The following is an 11541-nucleotide window of genomic DNA, read 5'->3' as shown; positions in this document are numbered from 1 at the left end:
CTTTTCGTCCTTACGCTTTTTGAGGCCAGCTGTTTTTGTCTTCCCAGTCTTGGCTGTGATGTCATCTACAGAGCTCCTCTTTTTCCACCCCCTTGTCAGTCTGCACCTGCTTAATTCTTTTAAAGCACATGTTACAGCTAAACATTGGGGACTTTTGAAGGGGTCTGTTTATCCCCTTAAAGGACAAGCTCTATAACATCAAGAACCATGTTTATTTTATTTACTATTTATCCCCAATCACAAGTAGAGGTATTGGCATGTAGTAGTAGATGCTCAATAAGTCATTACTGACTATTGAATGAAGAATGAGTCATAGTCTAATTCATGTCTACCAAACTTTTAGCTTATCTCAAACTACAAAGCCCGATTCAAACATTCTTCTCCCTTCCCATCTTTGGTCTTCCCCTTCCCATAAAATCTTCCCTAAGCTTCTCACTTCTCATTGGTTACAGACAAGGCATGTAAAGTGCTAGAGACAGGCCTGGAACATAGTGGCTTCTCAATAAATATAGCTATCATTAGTATTACTAGTTACTCATCAGTGTTCCATGTTCTCTTCTCCCAATGCATTCTGTGGCTGTCTCCCAACCATCAGTGTTCCTCTTACCACTCTCCTGATTTCTCCCATATCCCCACAGCAGCTGCCTTACTTTTGGTTTAGTATATTGTTTATTTGACATGTTTTCCTTTTTAAATTTAATTTTTAAAAACAGGTATAGAAATTTAAAGGCCATCTCACTGATCTTAAATGTAAGGAAACCATGAAAATTTATTTAAAAAAATTTTTTTAGACAATTAAATTTAACAGGGTGACATTGGTAACCAGAATACACAAATTTAGAGAAAACATCTCCACATCATTTGGACAGTCAATTATGCTGTATATCCATCACCCAAAGTCAAATCCTCTTCTGTCACCCTATATTTTGTTTCTCTTTAAGTCCCTCTCCTTTCCCATCCCCCCCAGCCCTTCCTTCCTCCCTTCCCCTCACCCTGGTAACCACTGTACTTTTATCAATTACTTACTGACTTTTAGAGAGAGAGGAAGGGGGAGAAAGGGGACTTTGATCTGTTCCTGTATGTGCCCTGACCGGGGATTGAACCAGCAACCTCTGCACTTTGGCACAACGCTCTAACTGACTGAGTTATCTGGCCAGGGCTGGGAAACCATGAAAATTAACACAATGAAAACAAAACAACATGCTGTTCTCTTTTCTTTTTTAAAAAGTAAGAGATTAGCAACTGTTACAGACATGACAACATTAAGGTGAGTCTTTCCCTGTGACACAATCAGAAGGACCGAGAATGTCTGAATGACTGCCTTTCTTCGGGCTTTATCATCATTGAAAGCCACACCCCGGTTCATCTAACATCACCCCACCCACCATGTGGACCCTTCCATCATTCTGTATTATTATTATAACTTTTTACTTGGCTCTTATTAGTATCTAGTTGATCGGTTCATTTTACTTTTATGTCTGTAACTCATCCCACTGTCTTAATTCTCTTTATATGCTCCATGGTTCTTAGGTTGAGGCTTTATACAGAGTAGGTGCTTAATACAGTCTCAGTTGAGTCTAATACTTAGAGCTTTGAACCAACTTGGTCAAAAGAACCTATAGTTCCAAACTTCAAAATGTTTGAAAAAGAGGTTAAGTGAGAAAGGATATTAAGGAGTTTTTCTGGTTTCCTTTCCCCTCTGCCCTCCCAGTTTCTCATAGATATGTATGTTCCTGAACCCTCTCATCCCGCTCCTCTGAGCATCGAGAATGCCTGTCTGACCGCGTGAACTATGTTCAACTAGGGAGAAGGCCCAATACTGGGAATGTATACAATTCATGCATGAATATGCCAGAAGCAAACACTCTAATTCAGAAGTAAAATAAAGGCCAAATAAAACCAGAAAAAAAACTGAATGAGTGATTTATTATATTTAAGATTGGTTTATAAGGCTTAAATATGTCTGTCATCATTAACGGTAAATAAAAGCAACTTTACAAAATCACTGTTTCAATACAGTACAGGACTAAATGTGGCAACTGTGCATCGGAAAATGATGATTTCCTCAATGCAGATATCAAATTGGCAGCACCATTTGGAAGCTTCCACTAAAACGCAAGCTGCAGTATTTAATACAAGCTCTACACAGGACGCAAGACTACATAACCAAGCGTTAGGGACGAACAGTGGAGTCATCCAGGCGTAATGTATAAGATTTGGTACAGGATTAAAAGACTAACATTCTTTTTTAATGTCCTGGTTTCAAATTAATAAATACAAAAACAATATAAAAATATACACCGGTTGATACGACTGCATTGCGGAGGGTCAGGAAGTCAGATCTCGCTCTCATACGTATGCAGGTATGTCTTTAGTGCCAGGATTTCTGAGTAGGTGCGGCTGGTCTTGCGGAAGAAATCCAGGCTGGTGAGATGTTCGATGTCCCGCACCCGTGCCGTGTGCATCTTGATAAGATCTTCTACCCACTTCGACTCATCCTCCAAGCTCTGCGATGGAAACAGAACACAATCACAGTCAGAATGGTCCAGAGGAGGTGCTCCCGACGGTCAGTTTGCTCCGAGTCCACAGAGGACCTCTCCACACTCCTGCACCCGGAGCCACTGTGGCTTCATCCCTCCTGGTCCCTCTGCGACCCCACTGCCTCCCTGTCAGTAATGCGCCACAAAGGCCGGCTCTCTGCTGCTAACACTTTCAACAGCAATTAGCTGCACTAAGTAAACGGGACGGGGGTGTGAAAGGGCATTTGACTCAATGACATAAATCACAACTAGGAAAACTGAAGGTTTTAAAAAATATATTATTTTAGAGAGAAAGAGAGGAGGATAGAAAAAGTGAAGCAGGAACATTGATCCATTCCTGTAAGTACCCTGACCAAAAATCAAACACGCAACCTCTGTGCTTTGGGATGACGCTCTCACCAACTGAGCCATCCAGCCAGGACGGAAAACTAAAGGTCTTGGAAAATTCAGTGATGCATTTCTTCTCACTGCAGTCAAATTACAGTGTTGAGCACAAAGTACAAGTAATTTGGAATGCCCTCCTACCTCCCCAGCAAAGTGAAGAGCGTGTGCCCAATGCACAAAATTATACATGTGCATTCCTAGTCTTTCAGAAGAACCTGCTACATCAACTACATCATCTACCCGATTGCAGTGAGTGGATATTTGGTTAATGAGTTTGACTAGAAGCAGCTCAGCTAATACCCCCGGGACTTTGGGACCCAAGAGACCTGGGTTGGAATCGTGGCTCTACCACTTCCTGGCTGGGAGACATTGGGCAAGCTAGTGGGCCTCTCTAGGCTTCAGTTCCTCCGCTGGTTCACAGGGAGGATAACGCTGCCCTCAGCACATCCCTGGGAGGTAGGGAGGAGGGGAAGGAACAAGGGGCGGGGGAGGAGGGAGGCAAAGTAAGAAAACAACAGCACAGAACCAAGAAAGAAAACCTCTTTCTGTCTTAGCTACTTGCCAACAACTGCCTCATCAGCACACAGTCCAGACGAAGGACATTCAGACGACCCACACCCATCAATTTATTTCATGTCTAAGTCGAAACTAAAAAGCAATTCAGGAGAAGCAGTCCTTTACATTTCAACAATAGTTTTTTTCACTTTTGAGGGAAGTTGAGAGCAAGAATAAAATCTGAGCGCTCTGAGAATTATGGAGGAATGCCTACCTTCCACCAGGAGACATAAAGCAGAAAGACCTTTGCAAATAATCCCACCCAATGTGCCCAGAATTGTGATGGCTTCCCAGAGTCCTTCTACAAATTGAAGGGTGGCTGCATGTACCAGGGCTGAGGATGTGCAGACATGCCCTCGCCCAACTCTTTTACCGCTAGTGGTCTCAATGAACCAAAGCCCAAGAACCTGCAATGGGTTTTCTCGGAAAGCTCCAACCCACACAGACCTGGACAGGGACCTACCGCAGCTTGTGCCAGTGCTAAATATGTCCCCTGAGGGTGTTGGTTCAGGAAACTAATGCCCGGCCATCCTGGGCAAAATGAAGAAATAGGAAGAAATTGCTTTGCAGACTGAGGAAGTAAGGATTTTAACCCTCCACGCCGCACCCTCTTAACCTAAGCTAACCAAGATCACTGGGATTCACAGGAAAGGAAAGACCTAAATATAACTCTACCCACAACGGTACTGACCAGTCCCCAGTGTGACCATATAATTAACGAAGTAGGAGGTCTCTAAACCCTGCAAGACCCCCTCAAAGTAAGCAGAGTAAGCATAAAGATATATTTTGGGAGAAGTTTCATATTCAACTCATTTATTTGATTTTCAATGGTCAGTAAGTCTACTTGCTGCTTTGTGAATGCAGTCATTTGAATGTGGAGACAAGCGGTGAAAAGTTTTTTCCCTAATTTAGATAATGGCCAGCTGTGATTTTAAGAACTCAGGGGAAAATCTATCTTTTGCTATTTCTCTCCTTGGGAAGTGATTTGCCAGATTCATTTGAGGGATGTTTTCTTCTGGTTCTTACATGCTAAAATCTAGCCTTGAATTAATCATTAGGAAATACTAACTATGCTACAAATGACAAAAACGTCTTCGACCTGATGTTAGCTGGCAATCTGCAGAAGTATTTGCTGAGGGAGACTCTAGTGTAAAATGCAAAACTAAAAAAAAATTCAAATAAATGTTCATGTGCACCAAAGGAACAAAGAAAGAAAGGAAAATTTTAATAATAAATCACTTAGAACATTAATGCAAACAAAAGCATAGTCCATGAACTTGCTTATTGTGTCTACTACTATAAAAATTTACTCTTCACCTGCTTTTATACCTGACTTTATCCTAATTGAGTTTGTGAATTCAAATACTGGCAGTGTTTTATGTTTGTTTTGTTTTTGTTTTTGTTTTTGTTTTAGAGAGACAGACAGGAAAGGTGAAAGATGAGAAGCATCAATTTGTAGTTGAGGCACTTTAGTTGTTCATGGATTGCTTTTTCATACATGCCTTGACTGGGGGCTTTAGCCAAGCCAGTGACCCCTTGTTCAAGCCAGCAACCATGGGCTTGAGCCAGTGACCTCCTTGGGCTTCAAGCCAGCAACCATGGGGTCAGGTCAATGATCCCACACTCAAGCCAGTGACCCCACGTTTAAGCTGGAGGGCCTGTGCTTAAGCCAGATAAGCCCATGATCAAGCTGGTGAGCTCGGAGTTTTGAATCTGGGACCTCAGCATCCCAGGTTAACACTCTATCCACTGCACCACCACCAGTCAGTCCAAAGACTGGTAGTTTTAAGGTGAGCATCAAAGCAATGACAGGTTTTTATGTAGATAGTGGGTTCTGCAATAAAAAGCTTGCTGGCCATGAATGCTACAAGAAACACTGCTAAGCTCTACGCAGAGTCAGGAACCAGGAAGAAGAGAAAAACCTATGAGGATGTAAGTGGATTTCATTTGTCAGATGAGAAATTTGCTAAAGGTGACTCAAGAACTGATTTGACCTGAATTGAGAATAACATTTTTTAATTATCCCATCACCAAATTCCCCTAATGAGAGAGGAGCTTGAAATTATACTCCCTAGGAATTTAGGTAAACCTTAAACAAAACAGCCCATTATGAGTCTGAAATGTTCTTCCCAGTTTCGATTTCATCTTAAAGATGCACAGCAATTTTGGAATTTCATTCTATATATGTGTTTACTTTTCTGAAAAAATTTTACCTCCCCACAACAAGTGTTTAGTAAATCTGAAGTTCACAGAAGGTATATCATGTTTTATATACAGAGGCATTCCACTCTTCTGGTACACCTTTAGTGAATCTTTGTGGTGATAAACAATCAAAATTGAGAAGGTCAAGCCCCTAAGTTGATGACAACTCATCACTCTTACCAGCCTCCTTCTTTCTCCACCTCCCATCCAATTATTTAGAAGATCTGAATGCTCCTCTTCCTGGTATAAAACGGCTGCCACCCCCACCCCCCCCGTTTCTCTTTCAATTTCCAAGACCACAACCCCAGTTCAAGTTGTTACTTCAATGCCATGAATCTCGCCAAAGGCCACTGAGCACCACGCTAGATCCCCTTCCATTCAACTTTATCTCCGAAAGCAGAGCCTACAATGTTGCTCTTACGCTTAAACATTACATGGCTTTCTAATGACCGTGCGGTAAGGAAAATCCCTAAGGTTCCCAGGGAGATCTGAGAAACTTGAAAGAGGGTGGGCCTCTGAGGCCAGAGGCCTGAAACCTACAGGTCTGCTCTCCTACTGCCTAAGTAGGTCATCAGCCAACACACTTTTTCTTTATGAGCGATAGGTTTCTCAAGAGTTAATAAAAGAGGTTCAGGGAGAGCATCTTTCCCTGCCTTATAGGGTAATTAGATAATTAGAAATGATCTATGTAAAGGACCTGCACAGTACTTGGATGGTCACATGTCCTCAATGAAAGGCAACAGCCGCTACTGCTGCTCCGATGACTATTATTACGATTTCTTTTATTTTAGATTTGATTTCAAGCAAGTTTTAAAACCTTATCCAAATTGCCAGATAGAAAACCAGTCATGAGGATGTAAGGTACAGTATGGAGAATATAGTCCATTTTTACGCCAGTGCAATAACTAGGTATGGCGCCAGATGGGCACTAGACTTATTGGGGTGACCACATATTAAGTTATATAAATGTCTAATCACTGTGTTGTATACCTGAAACTAACGTAATATTGAATGTCCACTGTAGTTGAAAATTGGAAGAAAATAAAACTTTACCTCCCACTATTAACTCTCATTTCCAATATTCTGGCCAAATTAGATTAGCTTTCATGGCCATATTTCAAATTTCTTTCTTTTTTCCTGCATCTCTTATTTGGTTTTGGATATTCATAGCCTCAATCTTCTCTTATAACTGAAGCCATTGTCCAAAAGCCACATTGGCCATGAAGCTGATCATCTCTGTTGAAGCCATTCTGTGGCACTCTGCCTTTCAATGTAGCCATTTCTATACCTGTTTCATTTGCTCTCCCCCACCAAAGGCCGCCTAGAGTGGTGACTATGTTTAACACACTGCTGTTTCTCCCAGAGTACCTCACACAAGTTAGGGATTCGGGTCACACTTACTGATTATAAATGCTCTTTGGTAGATTTTATTTCTGTTCCTTTCAGTACATGAAACAAGAGCATGAAGACTATTAGTTCTAAAATCAGCCTTGGAGCACAGACTCTCACTCACATTAGTGAGTCTGGGAGTAACTCTAAGATTTGCCCCTGAGTGCAGAATTAGCGCAGGGCCAGGAGCATAGCATGCGTCATGGCTCCTATCTACCCACCTGGGGTTTCCATCATGCCATTCTGCCTCCATGGGGGAATAAGAGAATCAGGAGTCATCTGTGCTCTCTGAGAACGGGGTGACCTACTCTCATAATTAGTAGCAAGTGAATTCTGATTTGTAAAGTATATATTCCCTTGTGTATGTGTCTTTCAAAAATGTTTTTATTATGGGAATTTCCAAACATCCGCAAAAGTAGAGAGAATAATATGACGAGTTCCTGTGAGCTCTTACTTAGTTTCAATAATTATCAAAATTTTGCTACTTTCCTCTTTTTTTTTTTTTAATAATATCTATGTCTTTTGCCAAACTGAAAACACTCAGGCACTTTTATCACTTGTCAAACTAGAAAACATAAACAGAACCATGTTAAATGCACATGCACACATCCACCCACACTCTTGCATTGAAAACTAAAAAGCCATTAGAACACACAGTCCCTAAGTGTTAAGCAAACTTTTGTTTGGGTCCTTTCTTCTTTCCACTTGGCTGTACAGTCCAAATGTTTTATAATAAGTATGGTCTAGTTCAACAGGGGGAACATAAATTGAAAAGGAGAGATGAATGATGTCAGCACATAAAGGGCCCTCTTTGAACTCACATTGCAGCTCTCGTCGTTGTCAGGCCTGTGAGGAAGGACGAATGAGGAGACGGAGAGGGGGCCGTCACACTTGTCTGCAGGCTGAGTGAAATCCAGGCAGCTGGTGAGGATGCTGTAGTAGTGAGTAGGAACGGGGATGGAGCTGCCTTCCACGTACCTGCAACAGGAGGGTAATTACAACTCAGCTAGTACCTTTCTTTGTTGAGTGGTGACGGGTGACAGTTGCCTAGGCCACTAAAATTAATTCCTACTCAACTGAATCATTTTTCTCCTCTAAGCACTAGCCCACTTCTCTCTCTTTGAATGTAAGATCTTTGCTGCCTAGACTCCTCGTCTCTCTCAACCTGGCAGAGCAAAAAAGCTATTCCAGGCGAAGAAAACAGCTTGAATGTTGGACATGGACTTGGATGCTGGACATGGTGAATAACAGATCAATGTGGTAGAAATGTAAGCTGGAGGAGTCAATCAGGTCCGAATTATGGAGCGTTCTGAGTGCCAAGTGGAGGAGTCTGGCATTATTGTTGAGGCAGTAACACTCTTTTGGAGGTTTCTGTGCTAGGGACTGTCGTTACGAAATCCACATTTCAGGGAAATAACTTTCATAGTTGTGTAATGTGGGCCAGAGAGAGGAGACACGGAAGCTGGGGGAATAATAGCCCTTTCAAGCTGCAGTAAGATCCTGACTGAGTGCAGAGAACCCACCTACTAAAACACTAGTAGCAATAAGCCTAGAGGTATAAAAATCTTTTCCAGTAGAATGAAGTACAGAAATCAGTTCCTTACCTACTGTTCTATTATCTTAATTTTAATCATTTTCAAAATATTAAAATTATGATGAAACTGATAACATAATTATGGCAAAAAAACTAAAACAATGATCATCAATAAAATAAATGTATAGTTACAATGAAATTTTACTTATGAATGACTTTATTAGTTGCCTATATGAGAAAAATAGCATTTTATCTAATTATCTGTGAACCACAATTAAAATCTCTTATACTTTGTGGTGTTCTGACTGCTTCATGCATGTATAAAAGTAAATGATGAAATTATGAACTTGCTGTATTTGTATCTTCTTGCCTTCTCCACCAGGCTATACTCTTATCCTATTACATCCCCAATATTACCACAGAGAAGGACAGATGCTAGATTCAATGAAAGTTTATATGCAATTTCCCACTGAGAGGTACTAACCCAGAAAAATCTAAAGGATTCTAAAAGTACTCTCCAAATAATGAAGATAAGTGAAAATTATCATCTTTTCACAAAAGAGCTATTGAAGAATAAATGACCCAAAAAATTTTTTTTTAATCTTTTGGTAAATTTTCTTTCTTGGAACAGGAAAGTACATTTATTTACCACAAAACCCAAATCCATTCCAACCATCCATGTCATGTTTAGGAAAAAATCTAAAAAAAAAAGTGGCAAAATCACAAGCAGAATCAAAGACAAAAGGTTTCAGGGGTATCAGCTCTAGTCCAGTACGTGAATCTGAAAAATAGTCTTGAGTACAAAATGGGAAATGAAAAAAACACACACACTGAGTGGGAATGAAAAGCTTACTGTTTGATTTTGTCCTGTGTGTCATGTAAGCCATCGTAGTCATAGTCAAAGATGGGTCCACTTATCACGTTAACTCCATTCCTTTCTGAAGCATATTTCTTCACCAGTACCCTCTGGAAATAATTCCAAACTCCTGTGCAAAGACAAAATCAGTTCTTCATGAACGAAACTCCTTGCTTTGGCTAAATTCTCTCTAGGGTGCATTCTACAAGCCACAAATCACAAGCCAAGGGTCAATGGAACTGTCGTGATTCTGGAGAAGAGTCCATCCTAAAGTGTTAGCTGTGCATGTATCTTTCACAAATCAGCAAAGAGAAAGATATGGACCCACCGGTAGGGAGAGTTGACCCTAGCCCAATCATTCAGGGAAGTATTTGCAGAAGACATGGTTACTGAGTTGAGATTTGAAGGACAAGTGGGTATTTCCTAGGCAAAGAGATGAAGACCGAAAATTCCAAGCAGTGGGGAACAGTATGTAGAAAAGAGGAAGTACCCTATTTTTGAGAAATTGAAAAAAAGGCTTTAATCTACTTTTTAATCCTTCCTGATCTCATAAGTATGCTAGTTCCCCAGTCTCTAGCCATGACAGACCTGCAGGCATGCTACCCAACTACCCAACTCATGGTCCACTTGAATACCTACTAACAATGTAGAGCAAAAATTTATCCAAATAGAGTTCTTGACTATCCTTCCCAATCTTGCTCCAACTCTTGGCTTCTCCAGCACAGTTGATGGCATCCAGCACGCACTCAGATATACAGGTCAAAATCCTCGGAGGCATCCCTTGCTTCATGTCTATGTAGACAAGTCCTGTCGGGGCCACTTCCAAAATATATCCCAGTCATCTGATCTGGCCACTTCTCACCCTTTCCACTGCATCCACCCTGGTCTAAGACACTATCCTCTCTGCAATAAGCTACAAAAGACTACTTCCTGGGCTCTCTGTAAGAAACTCTTACTTCCCTATATTAATGGATCTATATAAATGGATCCTTTTACACCTTAAACCAGACTGTATCACACTCCCCCCAACACCCATTTCTATCACTTCAGATGAGTTCTCACTGTACATAATTAGAAGAAAATCCCAGCTTTCCACTGGGGTCCTGCCTCCCTCCATGGCTTCCTTCTCATCCCTTCCCCCTCAGGTACGTGGCTTTCTTTCTGTCCACAGCCTTGCCGACTCATTCCCAACCAAACTTTTGCATCTGCTCTTCCTTTTGCTTGGAAAACCCATTCCCTGACCCACGTGAGTCAGGTCCCTTCTCCAATATTTATGTCTCGGCTTCCAGGTCACACACTGGAGAGGACATAACTGTCCCCTCCGGCTCCAGTTAGCATTACAACTGAGCTGAGGGGCAGGAAAAGAGCTGAATGAGAAAGGAGAAAGGCAAAAGAAAGGACTAACAAGAAAATGAGAGAGGCAAACAATGGGTTGGTTGTGAAAAGTCCTATTTGACTACACTCTCCTCTACACAGGACTGATGAGGTGTTCCCCCGACCCCCACCCCAGGCCAAAAGACTTGGCCGTATTTCTCAGAGTACTTCAACTTCTCTGATATCTTCTGATACTTTGACTGAGAAAGAGCAGCCCCCACAGAGCCAAAAAACCACAGGTAATTATTTGCAATAAAGAAAGGACCGTGGAACAGAAGCTCAAACGTTAACTTAAGCATAGTAACAGAAGAGGCAAGGAGGGACAGAAATAACAATGAGCACAATCACAGGGCCAAACCCACAGAAAGGTGGCATGGGAACGACCCTTCCCCTGAACACTGTGAGCCCTCAGCAGGGCCCCCTGCCACACCAGCCTTGGGTGGCACCGCGTTTCCTTTGTTACTGCTTGAGCAGAGAGGCATCAGTGTGAATAAAGGCATCCAGGAAACCCTGATTTGTGGAAATCCAGCTAAGCTGCACTTCGTGTAACGTTATGACAAATGTATTGAAGTGGGTTTCTGAAACATTTCTCAGTGGGGTCGGAGAATAACCAGTAAACCTTTTAAGAGTGTACTTTAATTTTTCACTCATAAGCAATGGATTCCACCTTTGAATAAACCTTCATTTACTGACTGAGGACATCAAAT

At 41.5% G+C, this 11541-nt stretch overlaps 1 protein-coding gene across 4 annotated transcripts in view; it reads right to left on the bottom strand.

Annotated features, from left to right (window-relative positions):
• Window positions 1-1907: 1907 nt before the first annotated feature.
• The window catches only part of ENPP2 (ectonucleotide pyrophosphatase/phosphodiesterase 2), a 104496-nt gene continuing 94862 nt past the window's right edge, over window positions 1908-11541 (bottom strand). For all 4 annotated transcript variants that reach the window (XM_066265765.1, XM_066265766.1, XM_066265763.1 and 1 more), the window contains 3 exons: window positions 9458-9590; window positions 7892-8048; window positions 1908-2507 (listed from right to left, as the gene is read on the bottom strand). In XM_066265765.1, the coding sequence (XP_066121862.1) occupies window positions 2337-2507; window positions 7892-8048; window positions 9458-9590 (461 nt within the window). In that variant the 3' untranslated portion in view covers window positions 1908-2336. The remainder of the gene's footprint in view (window positions 2508-7891; window positions 8049-9457; window positions 9591-11541) is intronic.

Source organism: Saccopteryx bilineata, chromosome 3 (genome assembly GCF_036850765.1).
Source record: "Saccopteryx bilineata isolate mSacBil1 chromosome 3, mSacBil1_pri_phased_curated, whole genome shotgun sequence".
In the NCBI taxonomy this organism is placed as follows: Eukaryota; Metazoa; Chordata; class Mammalia; order Chiroptera; family Emballonuridae; genus Saccopteryx; species Saccopteryx bilineata.
The sequence above is the reverse complement of the archived record's forward strand: the minus strand, read 5'-3'. Positions and strand labels throughout refer to the sequence as shown.